This window comes from Martes martes, assembly GCF_963455335.1.
Source record: "Martes martes genome assembly, chromosome: 3".
In the NCBI taxonomy this organism is placed as follows: Eukaryota; Metazoa; Chordata; class Mammalia; order Carnivora; family Mustelidae; genus Martes; species Martes martes.
In genome coordinates, this window is record NC_137890.1 from 146,988,529 (window position 1) to 147,009,977 (window position 21,449).

At 40.3% G+C, this 21,449-nt stretch overlaps 1 protein-coding gene across 1 annotated transcript in view; it reads left to right on the top strand.

Moving 5' to 3' along the window:
• Positions 1-21,449, top strand: part of NEB (nebulin) — a 207,053-nt gene that overhangs the window by 136,677 nt on the left and 48,927 nt on the right. Inside the window, exons 105-120 of the mRNA XM_080798838.1 lie at positions 99-203; positions 905-1,009; positions 1,107-1,211; positions 3,227-3,334; positions 4,887-5,000; positions 5,305-5,502; positions 5,811-5,915; positions 6,761-6,865; positions 7,733-7,840; positions 8,933-9,040; positions 9,932-10,039; positions 11,166-11,270; positions 11,368-11,472; positions 12,091-12,189; positions 12,537-12,647; positions 21,001-21,105. Of these exons, the coding sequence (XP_080654964.1) occupies positions 99-203; positions 905-1,009; positions 1,107-1,211; positions 3,227-3,334; positions 4,887-5,000; positions 5,305-5,502; positions 5,811-5,915; positions 6,761-6,865; positions 7,733-7,840; positions 8,933-9,040; positions 9,932-10,039; positions 11,166-11,270; positions 11,368-11,472; positions 12,091-12,189; positions 12,537-12,647; positions 21,001-21,105 (1,794 nt within the window). The remainder of the gene's footprint in view (positions 1-98; positions 204-904; positions 1,010-1,106; positions 1,212-3,226; positions 3,335-4,886; positions 5,001-5,304; positions 5,503-5,810; positions 5,916-6,760; positions 6,866-7,732; positions 7,841-8,932; positions 9,041-9,931; positions 10,040-11,165; positions 11,271-11,367; positions 11,473-12,090; positions 12,190-12,536; positions 12,648-21,000; positions 21,106-21,449) is intronic.

Genomic DNA, 21,449 nt, shown 5'->3' on the forward strand with positions numbered 1-21,449 from the left:
CCCTGAGCACAGCCAACAGCTGATAGGAAATTATCAAAATGCCCAATTATAAATTCAGTGAGTCCCTGTCACCTTTTATCATTCCTTCTTTCTTGCAGAATGTGTATAAGGATGATTTGAATTGGCTGAAAGGCATTGGATGCTACGTGTGGGATACACCTCAGATCCTCCATGCCAAGAAAGCATATGACCTCCAGAGTCAGGTGAGCTCTTCCTGGAAGGACTGGCTCCCTGTGGATCAGTGGAATCCGTGGTGCTCTCTGTGGGGTGACAGCCGTGCCAGTCCTGTGCCAGGCAGAAAAAGCTGCAGGATCCAAGGCGACTGAAGGCTCCCCGCCCAATAAAACCTCTCCTGGTAACCTGCTCAGGTGTTGGACCCTCTCAGTTTTAGTCTCTCCTGGGGTTGAAGCATTTGATGTCTCTAACAGAAAGCTTCCTGAGAGGTATTTTCATAGTGAACCACTCTCAAGCAGCTATGCTGAAGTTGATAAGGTTAATTTGCAGGGAGTAAAATGCAAATGCATGCTTGGACCTTAGGTAGATAAGTTCTGAAGTAAAAACTAGATATTTGGAAAATTTCCCAGCATGTGGTTGGGCTCTGACAGGGCAGGTTAGCGGAACATTGAGCCTGAGGGACCGCAGTCAGCCATGGGGTGCGTGCGTGGGAAAGACAACAAAATGAAGATGAGGACCTGACAAAGAGCCAGCCCCCACTCTTGGTCGAGACAAACTGTTCGTTTTGACAACCATCCAGAGTCGGCAGGAATATAGAATGATGGCCTCTCTTTTACTATTAAAGCAGGAACCCAGAAGTAAATAAAGGCCCGTCTTAGTTGGCACAAACCGCCCAGGCTAACGGCAGGCCTGTATTTTACCGTTTCCAGTGACTTGTTTTTCTTTACAGCTGCAATACACAGCAGCAGGGAAAGAAAATCTGCAAAACTACAACCTGGTCACGGACACCCCACTTTACGTGACTGCTCTTCAAAGTGGCATCAACGCCAGTGAGGTGCGTCTTCCTCGTACTGCTCTTCCAGGACGAGCCCTTGTTAGCTCTACGCATTTGCAAAGAGCAGGAAAGAATAACCCATCTTTTGTGTGTGTAGGTGAAATATAAAGAAAATTACCATCAGATTAAGGACAAATACACGACCGTTCTAGAAACAGTGGATTACGACAGAACCAAGAACCTGAAGAGTCTTTATAGCAGCGTGAGTTCCTTTTCTCATCTTCGTCTTTATTCTCCTTCAGAGATGATAAGGGAATAGTTGGGATAGGCACCTTACCCCCAAAGGTTTCTCCAGTTTTTTCAGGAACCTTCAGATCCCTCCTTTATCCCACCAGTAGTCCTAGTCCCAATTCAGGGAGCCCAAGTGGGGTATTGCACATCGCGAGCAGTGGAACAAATTCAGTTGTTGTTCCCTTACTGCAGGCGGGTAGGGTTGGAGCTATGCTACACTGACCCTGAGCTCGTCCTTCCCTGGCTTTGCCAGGGGCCACTGGCTTACAGCCTACAAAGACACTCCTTTTTTTCCTCCTCTGAATTGGTTAATTCAACAAACATTTTTCAGACTTCATTTTGAAATCATTTTAGATTTACAGAAAAGTTGCAAAAATAGTAGAGAATTCTAGCAATTCTCTACTAGAATTCTCTGTAATGCAATGATCAAAACTAAGAAAAGCCCCTATGGCCTTTTTTTTTTTTTTTAGGGACATCTGTGTGACTCCCTAGGTTAAGCTCAGGCTCCCTGCTCGGTGGGGAGTCTGCTTCCCCCTCAACCTGCCACTCCCCCTGCTTGTGTTCTATCTCTCTGTTAAATAAGTAAATATTTTTTAAAAGATTTTATATGAGAGAGAGAGAGATAGCATGTGTGGGAGGAGGGGCAAAGGAAGAGGGAGAAGCAGACTTCCGGCTGCGCAGGGACCCCACCCTCCCCCTCAGGGTTCATCAGGACCTGAGCTGAAGGCAGATGCTGAACCCACTGAGCCATCCAAGCATGCGTAGTACTATGGCTTTTTTTTTTTTTTTTTTTTTTTAGATTTTATTTATTTATTTGACAGAGAGAAACACAGTGGGGGGGAGAGAGAGAGAGAGAGAGAGGAAGAACACAAGCAGGGGGAGTGGGGGAGGGAAAAGTAGTCTTCCCACCAAGCAGGGAGTCCGATGTGGGCCTCAATCCCATGACCCTGGGATTGTGACCCTGGGATCATGACCCTGGGATCATGACCTGAGCCAAAGGCAGATGCTTAAGGACTGAGCCACCAAGGTGCCTCTGGCTTTTAACAAATGCAAAGAGTCATGTATTCACCATCACAATGAAGATACTGAAAACCTCTCTATCATCTCAAAATTTGCATCTTGCTTCCCTTCTCTCCCTAGACATCCATAGAGGTATTGTCTGCACCAGTTAAACAAACAAACAAACAAACAAACGCAACTTTTAAAAACCTTTTCCAGAATGCCACGTAAATGTAAAACGAAGGATGTAGCTATCAGGTCTGGCTCTTTCTCTTAGCAAAATGCATGTATGCACTACACACATTGCCGTATAAACCAGTAGTTTATTGTTCTTATTGCAGAATAGTATTCCACTGCATGAATGTACCACAATTGTTGATCCATTCACAGTCAAAGGACATCTGAGTTGTTTCTAGTTTTTGACAATTATGAATAGAGCTGCTATATACATTTGAGTATAGGTTTTTGTGTATATGTAAGTTTTCATTTCTCTTGAGTAAATAAATACCTAGGAGTGAGAATATTTTTTGAGCTCCCACTAGCTACAAAAAACTAGGAAAGGATAAATAGATTTTAAGTTAGTGGTTTTTATCCTTCAGAATTTCCTAGACTTATGGGAAATGAATCAAAAACTTTGCTTTAATTTATGTACAGTAAAAGTCACTCTCTGTGGTATATGGTACTATGGCTTTACAAATACATAGTCATGTAGTCACCCCAGTGGTCAAGATATAGAAAAGTTCTTTACCACCCCATGATAACTGCCAAACTGTGATAAGTACTATGGTAGAGAACAAAATAATGGAGTGTGAAATTATGGTCATGGCATTAAACCTGTTATTCACTGAGGGGTACTTGGATCCTACTGAGTATGAAGATCATGGGGTGTTAAGGAGTGTCTGAAAAAGGCAGTTACAGGAAAGATCCCCTCCAAGCCAACCAGAATGCATTTTTCTGTATTCACAAGATAATTTTTAACCCTTACAGAACCTGTACAAGGAGGCTTGGGATAGAGTGAAAGCCACCAGCTACATTTTGCCTACCAGCACCATGTCCCTGGCACATGCCAAGAACCAGAAGCACCTGGCCAGCAATGTAAGTCAAGTGCAAAGGTGATAGCCTCCCACCCACCCTCTGCCTTCCCCAGTTCTCTGCTCCTAGTATCTCTCTGGCTAATTCACATGTTATATATATTATATGTTTATATATATTATAAAAGAAAATCTTAAATTACATGAGGTATTTAGATACAATATTAAGTTGTAGGAACTTTAACCCTTTATGCCTAAAATATTAAGTAAAGCCTTTAATTGTAAAATTCCCTATAACCTTCATTGCAGTCCTAATAAGCCAGTTCCTTTTCAGAAAGATAACCTCTTTTAGAGACTTTTACCTCTTAATTGTGAATTAATTCACTGTTGTGAATTAATTGTGAATTTTACATAGCACTGTAGATCTCTTTTTCTACCATGACCCACAGTGAGAAATTTGTTTTATGTTGCAAGTTCACAGACAGCTGAAGTTTACGTGAGTTCCTTCAGACAGTGTTTTACAGAAGACTATGTATTGCTAACTATAGGCAATACAGCCTATCATTTCAATTCTGTTCTATTCATTTAAATGCTAGTGATTCAATAACTTGATTTCTCTACCTCCTAATGGGCCTAGAGATGCATATTTAGGAAAAGACTTTGTTAGACAATATATGGAATTAATTTAATTTTTGTTAAATATATATGGAATTAATTTAATTTCTACCTGGAGGAAAAACTAATATATGTGATTTTTGCCCAGACCCAAGTCTGTTTGGAGGACTGCAAACAGACTAGCCCAAAGGAACAAATTTCACTTGGGAAAAAAAGTTTTGTGTATAGAATTTAGAAATCTCATCAGAGATTTTCTCCTTTAGTCATGAAAAAAACTGTAGAAGCAGAATTTTCAGCAACTTGTTTTTGAAACAGGATGGGGTATAATTCTTTAAAAGAATTTCAACAGTAGTTTTTTTTCTTTAAAAAAAAAAAGGTGCCTTTGAATACTATCTTCTTTATAATTGAGGAATGGTTTAGATGTAAGGAGCATGTGAACTAATATTCTAGGAAATTCTGTTGGGAATTTTGGTTGGTTTCCAGTTAGCAAAGAGCTTCACTGCAATTCTGACACAAATACTCCCATCTTCCTTTTTTTTTCCCTTAACTAAGATGTGCGCCTCTGAGTAATGAGGATTGTTATTTTGTCAGGTGCTAGGAGTTTGGATTTTAGTCTTTTTAAGAGGCTTCTCTCCTAGTTCATGAAATCCTGGAACATTAATTCATAGGCAATATGGCTTAAGAAGCAAAAGTTAGTTTCCCCATAGACATTGGTTACAGTGTATTTTTGGAAAACCTTATAAAATCTGAAATTCAAGGACTGTGTCTCTTAAGCATCAGGCTTGTCAGTCACTAAAAACAAAGAAATTCCTGAGCACATTTTTCATCTTTTATTCATGGTTAAGAAAAGCAAAATCATTATCATGAAAGAGATTATTTAAAAATTACATAATCTGTAAAATGAGTTAGGTGTAGCAGCAATAAGTACTACAAGTATGGGTATAGACATTTTTAAAATAGTAACTAAAACTTTTTTCTTCCTTTGTACTTTTTCTCTGTAGATCAAATATCGAGAAGAATATGAGAAGTTCAAAGCTCTTTATACTTTACCAAAAAGCGTTGAGGATGATCCAAATACAGCACGCTGCCTGAGAGTCGGCAAGTTTAACATTGATGTAAGTAATCCCGAAGGCCTTACTTCAAATCAAGGCCAGGTAGTAGAGCCATCTGTCATAAATCAGAACATTGCCTAGTCATGCCCATGGCACTGGCTGTGCATATGTGAAGAAGCAAGTGTCATTTCAGACACACTGTTTACCCCACCCCCATGAATCTGTAGAAAGTGTCAGAAGATTCCAGATAACACCTGATGGCTGTAAGTCATTTATCCTGACTTCTCCAGTGCATAAGAAAGGCGTTTATTGCCATGATACCTTGCGCAATTCCCTGTGTAATTGGCATGTTATTTTATCTTCATAGCGCCTCTACAGATCAGTTTATGAAAAGAACAAGATGAAAATCCACATCGTGCCTGACATGGTAGAGATGGTTACTGCTAAGGATTCTCAGAAGAAAGTCAGTGAGGTTGACTACCGCCTCCACCTCCATGAGTGGATTTGCCACCCTGACTTGCAAGTCAACAGCCACGTCAGGAAAGTCACGGATCAGATCAGTGACGTAAGCCTACTGCTCATGAAGGTCCCCCTCCCTGGCCTCACACAGCCATCCTGAGGGGAAGCAGATTCACTTGTGTCTTCACCTCAGCCTTCTTCCAGGATCGCTTTCCTCTGCACCCATGGGTCTGTCCCTCAAAGCAGGGCTCTGTGGGCCACTGTTTCCCTGGCATCCTCAGCCTCATCACATGATGCCTCTTGATGTTCATTCCATAAAGTCATCCTGAATCCAGAGGGTGTCCATATTTTTGGTGTTTAATTACTGTCACTTTTTTTTTTTCCTGATTCCATCTATCTGCTACAATCCTTTAGATTGTATACAAGGATGACCTCAACTGGCTAAAAGGCATTGGTTGCTACGTCTGGGACACTCCTGAAATTCTTCACGCCAAACATGCTTATGATCTACGGAACGATGTGAGTTTGCCTGGTTTTTTAGGTTTTTTTTGTTTTTTTTAATGTATTTCCTTTTTTCTACATAGTCTAGTCAAAGGGAGAGTTACGGACATTGTCACAGACCAGCTGCGTCTTAAGTGGTGTTGAGGGTGGCCGAGCTGGAGAAAGATGCCAAGGAGCAGAGAACAGCCATTTCTCAGTAATGTGTGTAGCTTTCCTATTAAGCAAAGCAGTTAAGCTGTCCTATTGTCCTATCGTGGAGAAGGGACCCCTGGCTCTTCTGTCTACATTTGGATTATTTCAGATATATCGAACCCATAACTCTCATATTAGGAAAATTTCATTTGTGAGGGGTTTGTGATGCTTATAGACAGGATCTATTTATAAAGAGAGAATTTGGGGTGCCTGGGTGTCTCATTCGTTCAGCATCTGCCTTTGGCTCAGATCATGATCCCAGGGTCCTGGGATCGAGCCCCGAATCAGGCTCCCTGCTATGCACGAAGCCTGCTTCTCCCTCTGCCCCTCCCCCTGCTTCTGTTCCCTCTCTCGCTATGTCTCTGTCAAATAAATAAAATCTTTTTTTTAAAAAGAGAGACTTTGCTAATAAGCAAATTAACACGGTATAAGATTTCAGTAAAAAAAAAAAAGCTTAAATGTTCCTCACCTGCTAGAATGCTCTGGAAGCTCCGTATGACTGTAAGCATTAATTATGCAGATTATCATAAAATTCAAATGCCTCTCAGTTGATTGAATAAGTGCTAATTAAAGTAAATGCCATGAGTTAAAAGAAACAAAACTCTCTGTGAAAGTAGCAATTTCTCATACAGTGAACATCTAACACAGGCTTAATTTATTCCTCTCCGCAGATCAAGTACAAATCTCATGCACAGAAAACAAGGAATGACTACAAGCTGGTCACTGATACTCCAGTCTACGTGCAGGCTGTCAAAAGTGGGAAACAACTAAGTGATGTGAGTGCCTCCAGGGAAGTCATGTGGACAGTAATAAAGACGGGGCCACAGTGGCCAAAAAAAAAAGAAAGAAAGAAAGAAAGTGGGCTTTTGTAACTGGGAGACCAGAGTTAGCGCCTTAGAGATTCTGCTCGTTTGCTAAAAGCCTGGTGCGTTCAGTCGGTCCCCAGGGTGGCGGTGTCAGCAGTCTCACTGTATGGAATACTCGGTGTCTGAGAGCTTTTTGCTTTAAAGTTGTGTTTTGTATCCTTGTGTCAAGAGCATGTTACAGTTCTGTCTCCCTGTGGAAGCCTGCTGAGCAAGTAGAGCTGACTGGTAGAGTGAGGGGACAGGCTCTGAAGTGAGAGAGGGGGCGGGGTCTGGCCTCTACTGCGCATCCTCCGCGAGGCGTGGGCGGGCCCAGTTGTGCCTCCGCGTGCTTCTGTGTGCCCTGTGGGCGCGATACCCACTTCGTGTCTGACGCCACGCGGGCCGGACCGGCCCAAAGCTGCCCCCAAAGCTGCCTTTTTTTTTTTTTTTTTTTAAACTAACCCCGCAGGTTATTTAGTAAACAGAGAATGCTACCAGTGCGTTAGAATGTTAAAGCCTACTTATTTTGAAACTTACAGTGGTAAAATACCCGCTCTTCCTCTCCGGCCTCAGCCGTGTCTTCCCCATCTCTCTCAGTGTGGGGGTCCACACGCTGGTTGTGGTCCCATTGGTAAGACCAATAATAGATCAGAGTTCTCTGGCCAGAGGGAAGCAGGCTACTTATTACTTTCTTTCTTTTTTTTTTTTAAGAGAGACTTGGGTTTCCATTTACTTTGCTTCTTTCCAGCAGTGCTGCTGCAATTGAAACCAACTGACTCCTCTTCTCTCTGCACACAGGCTGTTTACCACCATGACTATGTGCACAGTGTCAGAGGCAAAGTGGCTCCAACAACAAAAACTGTGGATCTGGAGCGGGCCCTTCATGCCTACAAGCTCCAGAGTGAGGTGAGCAGTGCAAACCTAACACGGTGCCCAGCAGAACTCCAAGAGGCAGCCTACAAGGGCCAGGCCACTGGCTTCCGTGGAAATCACTTTGGCTTGGGCATTATCTCAGCCTGACCTTGTCCATTGTAAATGCTATTCCATTCCCATGAGTTAAAAGTCAAAGAAAAAACCAAACATAGACTGTCTTCCCTTTTGGCTAGCAGGATCCTTATACCAAGCAAGAAATGGGCTTTTTAAGAGCAGTGTTTACAAGATACAGTGAGGAAAGGCAACCTCCTATCTCTGGCTCAGAAAAACTTAAAACCAAGATGATAAAGACAAGGCATATAAACACAAAAGACTACTAATAATGAGAGAGAGGGCTAGAAATTACTGTTGGAATTCAGAAGAGAAGGAAACTGGATTCCACTCACATATTTCATATTCCTATTCTGTGTCATCTGGTCATGCTACTTTGGTCTCAACCTTCGATGTTAGTCTCCTACATTGAATGTTAAAAGTAATTTGGTTTTAATTTGTTTTTTAATATTTCAAGTACTATTCCTACTCCTGGAGCTCTCCCAAAAAAACCAGACTACTTAAGGTCATAGTCAGAAACTTCTTTCCCCCTTCTGCCAGGGATAAGAGTATCTTGACCCCAGAGTAGCCTGACATCAAGACACTGTGTTTATGGGGAGGATGGGATTCCAAAGATGTGCCTTATAATTATGACTCTCTCAGGGATTGGTGATGACGTGGATCTCTCCAGAGAGTGGGATTAATGGCAGAGGCACCCCTAATTACCTGTTTTCTCTACTTTTACCATTTTCTTGCTAGATACCGTGCAGCTAATTAGGCATACGTTCAAAACATAGAAGAACTATTTCCTATGAGCCCCTTCACTCATTCCTCTCTCTTTCAAAAACAGGTTAAGAGTAAACTGATTCATTGCCTGACTCTTAACTTACTTAATTTCTTCCTGAAATCAGTGTAGTGAACATAAGAACATGAAGTATCTAACTGAAAACCTAACGTGAGCTGCATGTGACTTGTTTAACTTAGATCAGTTATTTGATGTAGATGTGATTTACTCACTCTTCCTCCTTCTGGCAGGGTCTGTACCGAGATGCTGGCCGGCGCTCTCTGCCTACTGGATATAGGCTTCCAGGCGACACCCCTCACTTCAAACATGCCAAAGACACCCGATACATGAGCAGTTATGTGAGTGGTCTCCTCATTAAGATGGGGTCTGAAGTGGGAGGGGGGCACTAATATTCATTATTAGCCACTCTAATGCCCTCATCACACCCTGAAGGTTCAATATGATATAATGGTGGGACTAGAGAAGGGGAGACAGTGTGTTTCCTAGGGGTGCTGTGAAATTGCAATTTGGTAGTGCCTGGATAGCCCATCAGGTTAGCATAGGACTTTTGTGGAATTTTATCTGCATAAGTCATTTACCTTGGCTTAGGGTTCATGGCTGTCATCCTGCCTCTTACTTCTGTTGATGTTAGCACTGATGCATCCTAAACTATTCTAAGCCATAAACCAGAAATAGAGCTTCGTACACATCCTGCTGATATGTGGCCATAATATTATCTTCAAGATCTAACATCACTGTGTATTCCTTTGGAAAAGAAAGGACTTCTTGCCTAGCTGCTGGCCAGGCAGGGTCCAAAAGCCAGGGGCCCAAAAATATGGTTTCCAAAGCAGAGAGTTACAGATTTAATTATCTCACATGTCATTTTTTTAAGATCGGTCTATAACGCCATCCATCAGTCTCAAAAGTAGTCTCTCGTTTCTTTGCATTTCCTAATTTCCTAACTGTACTGGGACTAAAAATACAGTTTTTTTCTTGTATTTTTCATACCTGCCTACAAACAGATTTATCTAGGCAACGCTGAATTTTATTCCTTTCTGGACCTGGCTTTATTAGCCAACAAAATAATTTTCAGGGTTCGGATTACTATTAAAATTTGTCAGTGACTTTTCATTATACTTAATCCTAGAGAGTAATTTTCAAATGAAAGCAACAGCTTCTTTCTATTTGAGAAATGCAGAGCTACTCTCTGTTTACCCATCAGTGGACTTATTCTGACTTTGCTTTTCCAGTTCAAATACAAAGAAGTTTATGAACACATCAAGGCAAACGGATATACCCTTGGGCCCAAAGACGTTCCATTTGTCCATGTCCGGAGGGTCAACGATGTTACCAGTGAGGTACTGTGAATGTTGATTCTGTGGGGGAAATACTGAGTTTCAAAGACCATGGCTTTGAAATAAGACAATCAGATAAATACAATATGTGGAATTGAAGAAACTCGCTCATTGGGGTACCTGGGTGGCTTAGTGGGTTAAGAAACTCGCTCATATCTGGAATTTAAAAAAACAGAGGATCATAGGGGAAGAGAGGAAAAAAATAAAACAAGACAAAATCATAGAGGGAGGGGCACCTGGGTGGTTCAGTTGTTAGGCATCTGCCTTTGGCTTGGGTCGTGATTCCGGGGTCCTGGGATGGCACCCTGCATTGGGCTTCTTGCTCGGCGGGCGGCCTGTTTGTGTTCCCTCTCTTGCTATGTCTCTCTCTGTCAAATAAATAAATAAAATCCTTAAAAAAAAAATCATAGAGACAAACCACGAGAGACTCTTAATCACAGGAAACAAAACAGGGTTGCTGGAGAGGAGGGGGGTTGGCAGATGGGGTAACTGGGTGATGGACATTAAGGAGGCACATGATGTAACAAACACTGAGTATTATATAAGACTGATGAATCACTAAACTCTAGCTCTGAAACTAATAACACATCGTATGTTAATTAAGTATATTTAAGTTTAAAAAAATAAAAGACTATGGCTTTGTTTGAAGTGCATTAAGAGTTTACTATCTCTTATAAATTTATACATTAGCAAGGAATAAAAGGGTCCTTTTAGCTACCATTTTGATACTTGAATCCATTGGCAACATTTTTCTCTATTTGGTAATGCCATTGTAGAGACCTCATTCATAGATTATAATGTGTATTAATTCCTCTTTTGACATTTGTATTAAAAAAACTTTAATTTATATTTTAGTCTGACTCATGACCTTTGTTTTCTATATAAATGATTGGTTTGTATATCTGATCCTACCCAATCATCTGATAGAATGTGGAAGACTTTGTGCTCAAAATTCTTCATCTATATAAAATAACTACCATTTTCTCTTTTTTCCTAATCTCAGCCCCTTTATTTATCCTTAATTGCCCCTCTCATGGCTCTTTATGTAGAATATTTGATTGTTGATTAGTCAACAAATGCCTTCATCTTCCTACACTAACTACCTGGAATGGTTTTTATTCCAATGTAGAGATTGTATCGTCAATTGTACCACAAACTGAAAGACAAGATTCACACAACTCCTGACACACCCGAAATCCGCCAAGTTAAGAAGACACAAGAGGCTGTCAGTGAGGTGGGTATTTTCCTAGGAGAGAGGAAGATGGGCTGTGGAACCCAGGGACTGTCAACAATTTGGTCGCTGATGTGTGTGTTTCTGGGTATTTTTCTAGTTGATCTACAAATCAGACTTATTCAAGATGCGAGGCCACATGATCTCAATGCCATACACACCCCAAGTGATCCATTGCCGCTACGTGGGAGACATCACCAGTGATGTAAGCATCTCATAAGGGTCTTTCCGAAAGGCTCTTACCAAGAGGCTGTCCACATGTAAGCCAGCCAGCGGCCTTTGAGTACCCTTCTGCACCGAGTACTTCTAAACTGAGTATACAACTTGGAGGTGAAATTGTGTGGAAGCAGAACCCCACATTTCTCCAGCTATGGAAATGGCAGTAAGAGGACCACTTGGGAATTACAAGAATTGCTCACCACCATCCTACATCCTTACCAGCTCCTCACTCTACATGGCCTCTATCCTGGGTCCTGTTTCGTATCTTTCTCCCGCTCATCCCCATGCCCATCCCCTTTAACAACTTCCTCCCACCATCTTTTTTTCTCCTTAAATATTTCCTTCTCCTAAAAGACCATTCCATTCAATCTATGCTTTTCTCCCATCAATGTAATAATAACAAACAGCAGTGTTCTCCTCAGTTCAGATTAGATATTAAATTTTAAAACCTGTGGTTCATTTGGGTGCACACAAACTAAGAATACAGAGTGGGTGTGTTCAACCAGAAAGAAAACTTTCAGTAGAGAAGTGTCACTACTCTGTCTTATTTGTTCCTGGTTTATAGTTACTCATGGCCAGCTGTATTTCTGTTTCTGCCACACAGATTAAATATAAAGAGGACTTGCGGATCCTCAGGGGACTGGGCTGCTTCCTGTATGACACTCCCGACATGGTCCGCTCCCGGCACCTGCGCAAACTCTGGGTGAGTGCACACCTTCACGCACATAGCTATCCCCACACAGCTTCCATATATCCTGTCACCAGCTGCAAGGTGCTGGACAGAAAATCTTTGCCTGCAGCTACTTTTAAGAGGAAGTTTACCATTAACCGATTTGAACCATTTGTGACTCACTTAAACCGATATGTGCCTCTTTGAAAGCTGATGAACTCAGTGAAATGACAGTCATCTTTGTTGGGATGGGAAGACATCCAGGGTACATGAAAGCCCTGCTCAAGTTGCACATGCCAGCCGCATGAAAGATAGTGTGTGACCGTGGCATGCAATTCCTTAAGTAATCAATTAACTTGTATTTCTGTTGTGTTTTTAAGTCTAACTACCTGTACACCGATAAGGCAAGGAAGATGCGAGACAAGTACAAAGTGGTGCTTGACACTCCAGAATACAGAAAAGTGCAGGAACTGAAGACACATCTGAGCGAGGTAAGAATGCTGAGCCTGTCACTATGAGTGACTTGTTCCTCCGGTGACTATTTTTCAGGCCACCACACTCAGCAAAAAATCTACCCTCTGCCTTTAATTACGGAGTGGCTCCCATATGTAAGCAAGTCAGTTAACCTCATTTTGCCTCAGTTTAATTATTTTGTTCCCTTTTGATAAGATGAGGATATCAATATTTGACTGCCTCTGACTAGAACTGCTGAGAGTTGACACGATTTTATAAATTGGAAAGGCCTTCTGTCTTACACTATTGTTGCCGTCTTCAAATGGAATTTATTTCAAAACTCTCTCTTTAATCCCTGCTATCAGAAACCCTAATCATGGCAGCGCCATGGAAAAGTCTTCTAATGGCTCCCTACTCTGTGGCATACTCAACAAATTCTAGACTACTTTGTTTCATTTTCATTTGGCCCCTAGGCTTCTGATTTAAAGCAGCTAATTGTGTATAGATCTCATGCTCTCACCTACACTCTTGGTTCCTTTTGAAAGGTGGACCCCACCTTGTTTAGATGTGTATCCCGTAGTGCCTTGGCTGTGATAGATGTCCATGTTTGCCAGTGACTCGATGAGCTTTGTAAAGAGAGGGGCATTCCACAAATGTAAATGGTCTTTCTTATTATAAGTGAGTTGGTCATTCTTATCAGACTTCACCAAGCTGAGCCACACACTGGTTGTCAGGCCACTTCATTGACTCCCGATTTTCAGTGTTTCTAATGGCTGCTAATTAGGAATCACTTATGCCCTTAGACTTAGAGACGTCCTGGCAAACCTAGTGTCCTCACTGGGGGGTGCGTAGCTTCCTAAACTCCTAGTGAGCTAGAGGCAGAGGATGATTAATTCTTTAGCTTTTACAAATGATACATTGAGCTCCTTTGCTTTGCTGAAAGCTTACCTATATTGCTTCAGCACTTAGCCAGGAATGCTTATGTTCTCTCTCAGCAAAGTTGTGCTTCTCCACACTGGCTGTGTATCAGAATCACCTGGGAAATATTTCTAAACTATCCTGATGGGACTCCGGCTCCCCAGCCTCATACCAGACCTTCTGATTCTCTGTGTCTGGGCATCTGCATGCTTTTAGCTGCTCCACAATGATTCTAACATGCGGCCAGTGTTGGAAACCACTGCTTTAAGTATCACAGCTGTCCTCCAAGTGCCACATAATAAAACATCGTATGGCAACTTAACGTGCTTATTGGTATCTCCAAAATACCTTTATTTCTCTTGGGTGTTTGGATTCAGAATAATCTAAAACTCTTAATTTCTCCTTTTCCCAGTTCCTATTGGGATTCTGTATGTCTTATCCATGAACATTGAGGAAAAAGAATAGCTATTCAGTCATTCATTTTTTTCCCACACTTGCCTCGCTGGAAGAATGACGTGAGCTTCATGAAATATTGATCCACTTCTATTTTTCTTTAAAGATTTTGAGAAAGATTGGTGTTCATTCTTTGAATGTTTGGTAGAACTCACCAGTGAGGTCTTCTGATCTTGGACTTTTATTTGTTGGTAGATTTTTAATTATTGATTCAATCTCCTTACTAGTAATTGGTCTGTTCAGATTTTCCCTTTCATCATGATTCAGCGTTGGCATGTTGTATAGTTCCAGGAATTTATCCATTTCTTCTAGATTGTCCAATTTTTTTTAGCACATAATTATTTATAGTAGTCTCCTTGATACTTTGTATTTCTGTGGTATCAGTTATAACATCTCTTTTATTCTGATTTCGAGTTCTCTCATTTTCTTGGTGAGTCTAGCGAAAGGTTTGTCAACTTTGTTTATCTTTCATTGACCTTTTCTATTACATTTTTAGTTTGTATTTTATTTTTTTCTTCCCTGATTTTATTTCCTTCTTTCTACTAACTTTGGGCTTCATTTGTCTTTCTTTTTCAAGTTCCTTGAGATGTAAAGTTAGGTTGTTTATTTGAGACTTTTCTTGTTTCTTGAGGTAAGCATTGTTATGAACTTGCCCCTTAGAACTGTATCCCATAATTTTTGGAATGTTACAATTTCATTTGTCTCAGGATTTTAAAAATTTCTCTTTTGATTTCTTCCTTGACCCATTGTTGTTCAGTTTCATGCTATTTAATCTCTACCTATTAGTGAATTTCCCAATTTTCTTCATGTAATTAACTTCTAGTTTTATCCCATTGTGGTTTGAAAAGATGCATGATATGATTTTAATCCTCTTACATTTATTGAGGCTTTTTTTATGGCCCAACATGGAATCTATCTATTTAAGAAAATGTTCTATGCACTTGAAAAGTATATGTATTCTGTTGCTTTTAGATAGAGTAGACCAGATATTTACAGAACATTCTATCATTTAAGGCCAACATTTCCATATTGATTTTCTGTCTGGATAATCTATGCATTGGTGGAAGTCGGGTATTAAAGTCCCCAGCTATTATTGTATTGCTATTTCTCTGTTTAGGTCTACTGATAATTGCTTTATATATCTAGGTGCTCCTCTGTTTGGTACATATTTACAAATATTGTATCTTTTTGTTAGATTGGCCCCTTTATCATTATGTAATACCCATCTTTGTTTCTGATTAGTCTTTAAAGTTTGTTTTGTCTCGTATCAATATAGCTACTCTACCTTTCTTTTGGTTTCCATTTGCATGGAACATCTTTTTCTGTCCCTTCCTTTTCAGTCTCTGTGTGTTCTTACATATAACGGGAGTCTCTTGTAAGCAGTATATAGATAGGTCTTATTTTTTATTTTATGTTCTTTTAAGATTTAGTCATATATTTTAGAGAGAGAAAGAGAGAGCACAGGCATGAGTGGGAGCGGTAGAGGGAGAGGGAGGATCTCAAGCAGACTCCATGCTAAGGATGAAGCCTGACACAGGGCTTGATATCACCACCCCAAGATCATGACCTGAGCTGAAACCAGGAGTCAGACACTTAGCCAACTGTGCCACCTACGTGTCCCAGTAGGTTTGGTTTTTTAATCCACTTGGCCACTCTGTGTCTTATGATGGGAGAATTTAGTCCATTTATATATAGATTAATTATTAATATGTATATGTTTACTGCTGTTTTATTAATTGTTCTCTGGCTGCTTTTGTAGTCCCTCTCTCTTCCTTTCTTCTTCTTTTGCTCTCTTCCTTTGTGGTTTGATGGTTCCTTTTAGTGATATGCTTATATTTCTTTCTTTTCATCTTTTGTATATTTCCATCAGTTTTTGCTTTATGGTTACCATGAAGCAACTTGTAACAACTGGTATTTGTAACAGTCTGTTTTAAGTTGATAACAGCTTAAGTTTGATCCTATTGTAAAGCTCAATATTACTCCCCCGCCATGTTTTATGTTTTTAATGTCACATTTTACTTGTTTTTATCTTATGTTTCTTACCTAAATGTAATCATAGTTATTTTTACAATGTCTTTTAACCTTCATACCAGTAATTAATTCACTACCTTTACCATATATATATACACCTTTCCAGTGAGATTTATTATCACTAATTAGAACCCTTTCTTTTCCACTTAAAAAAATCTTTTTAACATCTCTTGTAAGGCTGCTTTAATGATGATGAACTCCTTTAGCTTTTGTTTGTCTAGAAAACTTATCTCTCCTTCACTTCTGAAAGAGAAGTTTGCCAAGTAGAGTAGTCTTGGTGAGAAGTTTTTTTCTTTCAGCACTTGGAATATATTTTGCCACTCCCTCTGGTGTGCAGTTTCTGCTGAAAAATCTGCTGATATCTTATTGGGAGGGGGCAGTTAATGTATATGACAAGTTGTTTTTCTCTTGCTACTTTTAATAATTTCTTCCTGTCTTTAACTTCTGACATTTTAATTATGTGTCTTGTTTTGGGTTTCTCTGTGTTCCTCTAATTTGGAATTCTCTGGGCTTCCTGGATCTGGATGTCTGTTTTCTTCCCCAGGTTAGGGAAATTAATATTTCAGCCATTATTTTTTCAAATAAGATTTCTGTTCCTTTCTCTCTTTTCCTTTTGGAAGCCCTGTGATTCAAATGTTAGTGTATCTGATGCTGTCCCACAAGTCCCTAAGGCTATCTTCACTTATTTTTTATTCTTTTCTTTTTTTGCTGCTCTGGTTAGGTGAGCTCCACTGCTTTGTCTTCAGGCTGACTGATCCTTTCTTCTGCTTTATCTAGTCTGCTGTTGAACCCCTTGAATGTATTTTTCAGTTCAGTTGTTTTCTTCAGCTCTGTAACTTCTATTTGATACTGTCTTTTATTTTCCATCTTTTTGTTGGCATTCTCACTGTGTTCATTTTTCTTTGCAGTTTGGTGAGCATCTTTATGAGTGTTAAGTTAAACTCTTTATCAAGTAAATGAGCTCTATTTTATTAAGTTTTTTTCTGAGTTTTGTCTCGTTCTTTCATTTGGAACATATTCCTCTTTCTTCATTTTTCTTGACTGTCTGTGTTAATTTCTATACAATAAGTGAAACAACCACCTTTCCCAGTCTTGAAGGAAGGCCTCATGTAGGAGGTGAAACTTGTTGTTCAACCCTGTATCAACTCTTAGTTGTTTCTCGAACCTTTATGCTTGTGTAAGTATCCTATTATATTTTTAATAGTTCCTGGTAGCTGAGGATGTGCCAAGACCATGCAGGGTCCCAAAGGGGAGGATCTCAGCACCTAGATTTAGGCTGACTGGAAGCCAAACCCTCAGGCATCAGCTTTTAAATGTATGCAAATACATACAATCCTAAGGGACTACAAGCATAAACCCTATGAAACCAGCAAGCTGGAGCAAGGCAAAGGTAGAGCACCAAGATTGCATCTACAACTCTGTTCCTCGTTAACAGTTCTATAGGCCATAAATATGAGTCATACCTAAAGCCTATTCCTCAGGCCAAAATTCCAGGACAAGCAAAGAGGTGTCCTTCACAGAAAGACCTTGGGGTGGTAACCTACAAAGAACTGTCTTTCTAATTGCCGTAGTCCTGTAGGACCCAGAAATACGAGCCTTCCAGGCTATCAGTGCCAGGCACTCAAAGGGTATCCCCAGGTTGGCAGCTGCAAAAATCAGGCACCAGGTGTGTAAAAAGCTTCCCTCAAGGAAATATTGGCACTCTAAAGCATAGTAGAGGGTAAGGATGAAGATAATAAATGCCCTCTAAGTTCTCTGAAAAGGATTTTAGTCAGCCCAAGATGCATTTTTAATCAAAAGCCTGCCCCTCAAGCTGCAGTTATGATGATGAGCTAACAAGCCTCCTTTACAGAAAGACTGAGCTCCTGGGTCTGTTGTCTCTTGCTATGCCCTGGGGATAGTAGCTACTTAAGAACTCTTTCCCTATTGGTTACAGTCCTGTGGGACCCACAAGAGTAAGCCCTACCAGCCACTAGAGCTAGATGACATAGAGGTGTCTTCTGGCTGGAGTTGTAAAAATCAGACTCCCAGACAAGGCTATGAGCTCCTTTCTGGGTGACCTTTGTTATAACAGTCTCATGGCACCAGGAACACAAGCTCTCCTGACCTTCAGAGCTGAGTGACCAAGAGATGTCCTGTAGGTGGCAGCCACATATATCAGAGTGAACGAAATCTTGCCATTTGCGCAACTTGAATGGACCTCAAGGGCATTATGCATAGTGAAATAAGTCAGAGAAAGATAAATATATGACCTTTTTTATATTTGGTACCTAATGTGTGTGTGTGTATACACACACACACACACACACATATATGTGCGTATATATATATGGTGGTTGCCATAGATGGGAAATAGTAGGTGGGAGAAATTTAGTTTATTTAGTTTAAATAAATTCTAAAAAATCCTGATCAGAGTCACTTTTCTGGATTCAGGAGGTCTTTGGTAGAACCTGTAAATCTGTTTTAATAAGGACTTTTGGGTTTTTTTCGGATCAGGAAAGTTTGGAAAACACTGTTTTAGTAAAAAGTTTGATGGCAAAAGGAAGGTAGAGTTCTCAATTTTTGAATTGCTTTTGAGTTGTATAGATTCTTGACTTTTATACTTCATAGTACTAGCAATCAGGAATGTTGTCCCAGGAAACATAAACTGGGAGGTCTGTGAGGGATGTGCTAGATTGCTGATGGGTAGTAAAGAGGGCACTTGATTAAAAAAAAAAAAAAAAAAAAAAGGCACTTGATGTGATGAGCACTGGGTCTTTTACATTAGTGATGAATCACTGACTTCTACTCCAGAAATCTATATATTGCACTCCATGTCAACTAACTATGACTTAAATTTTAAAAAATAAAGAAGCATTAACAATGCATACCTAAGTATGGGGGAAATATAATATGAAGAAAATTATAGAAATGGTATCGGAGAGTTGGGTTTTAGTCCCAGATTTACTTCCACTTTGTTGTGTGACCTTGTATAATTCATATATTCAATACCCCAATTTCCTGAGCTAGAAAATTAGAGTAGATGATTCAGGGTCCTTTTAACCATAAGATTCTATAGTTTGTTGACTTGCTTTATTTGAAATTTAGCCCGGAAGAAATAGTAAGTTTTTATTTAGTTTATCTCTTTTTAGTTTATCTCTTTATCTTCTTTCAGAAGTAACACAAAAAACAGCCCCAAGCAGATGAGCTACATTTTGTTTCAACTTGTGCTTGTATATAATTTATATTTAAAGAAACAGATATGTACCTTCATATGTATATACATATTATTTGTCTCCTATATTTTATCCATTCAACAGGTATTTATATTGATAATTAGAATCTATTTGCTACCCATTTGTGCTTCCTAGTTTGCCTCATTGTATGAAACTCCCTCAACATTTATCAAAGGACTACTGTTTTTCAGATCTTTTATCCAAGTACAAGGTGAAAAAAAGAATGATAGAGCCCAGCCCCTGCATTCCATGGGCCCATAATATGTGAGGAGAAACAAACATTAATATGATGAATAATATCATATAGGAATAATCAAGACAGTGTGGCCTCTGCTTTCCAGGCAGATAAGAGGAGGAAGAACATTCTAAGAAGAAAGAGCAGTATATGAAAATGGCCATACTGAGTTCTTAGAATTGGAAACAGTTTCAAATAAGGGAGTGTGGAAGAATGTTGAGAAATGAGGCTAGAAACATAGGATAGAAGCTAGCTCATGAAGTCCAATATCTTCATATTGGACTTGATGAAAAATCACTGAAGAACTATTTCTGAGCATTAAGGTATGATTAGATCTGAGCTTTAAGAAAATCTCCTTCTCAGACTTGTGAAAGATAAATGAGCCATGCAGAGTGATCCAATGGAGGACCTAGGAAGGTTTTTTAGGAGCATCTTGAGGATGATACAGGAGGCCGAGCTAGGGCAATGTCTGTGAGAAAGGAGAGGGTGGATTGACTTAAAAGCTATCACAAAGTCAGGAGCCCAGAATTCATGACCATTTGTTATGGGAATGAGGGAGAAGTCTAGGATGACTCCTCAAATTTCTGGCCCGCATGCCTGGGAGAGTGAGGAGTCATTTAGCAAAGTAGACAAAATAGGTAAAAAAGCAGATTTGGGCCAGAGATGGACATAATACAAAGAATTCTGCAATGATCATGGTAAGTTTGGAACATTGTTGAAAATTTTGGTCTGACTGAGGAGAGTTGATGATTGAGTCATACGAACAGATGAGGTTACCCAAGGAGAAGTATAGGGTGAAAGAGGCCAACCCTGACTCCAGCCAGTGGCAGCCTTTGGAGGACAGACCGGTAGAAGGAAGCTGAGGAGTGCCTAGAAAGATAGGAGGCCATGTAGGGGAGAGTGCAAGAATGGGAGGCAGAGAAGGACGTTTTCAGGAATGAAACTGCTGAGCAGTTTCAGTTCATACCGAGAACAATTCTTGTATCTGGCAGTCGTAAAGTTTTTGGTAGTCTTTGAGAGTGACTTCATTGGCGTGGCTGGATGGAAGCCAAACTGTTGCCTTGAGAAATTAACCAAAAGAGAGAGAAAAAAGAAATACGAAGTCTGCTTGGCTATGAAAGGTAGAAACAAGGTGATTGGTAGAGATTGGAAAAGGCTTAGTGAAGGAAAGGACTGGAATTTATTTGCAGATGAAAGGAGAAGGCTGGAGAAGTGAGAAGGTTGAAGATGTCAAGGGGGTGGCGAGAACAGTTGCTGGCGCAGGCTCCTAGAACAGGGCAGGTGAGGACAGGACCGAGAATGCAGTAGGGGGCCGGGATCTTGGGCCAGCTACAGAATGTCTCTTATTTTGATACAAGGAAAAAAGAAAAAGAGGACTCGGGAGGTAAATAAAATATTGGTTTATTGAGCAGAAACCGAGCCTGTTGCAGTGGGACAGGCCTTGGTTTCTTTATAAAGTAAGCACTAAAGGCATCTCTCAGCAGAGAACATAACATATTGATGAAGCAGAAATAATGGTAATGACTATTTTATGTACAGCTGGTGTACAGAGCTGCAGGCAAAAAGCAGAAGTCAATCTTCACCTCAGTTCCCGACACTCCTGATCTTTTAAGAGCCAAGCGAGGGCAGAAACTTCAGAGTCAGGTGAGATTCATAAACAGAGACTCCTAAACCCACAGCACTGGCATTGCGGGGAGGGTGGTTGCCTGTGGCTGCCCACTCTGACTCAGTAACAGACTCTTACACCTGGTTGTCCTTGATGCAGCCTCAGGGCCCCTATCTTCTAGCAGTTTTCTCTGGGGCCATCAGAACTGTGGTTGTGTTGTACATAAACGATCCATATCATGTCTATTTTTTAAGTTATGTGTACAACTTTCCTCGTTGGATAAATGGTCTGTGGACCAAACTGCTTGATTCGTTCTGTAGGACCTATCTATTATTCATGATAAAAAGAAACCACATTTTATGCACTCAGGCAAAAATGAGTG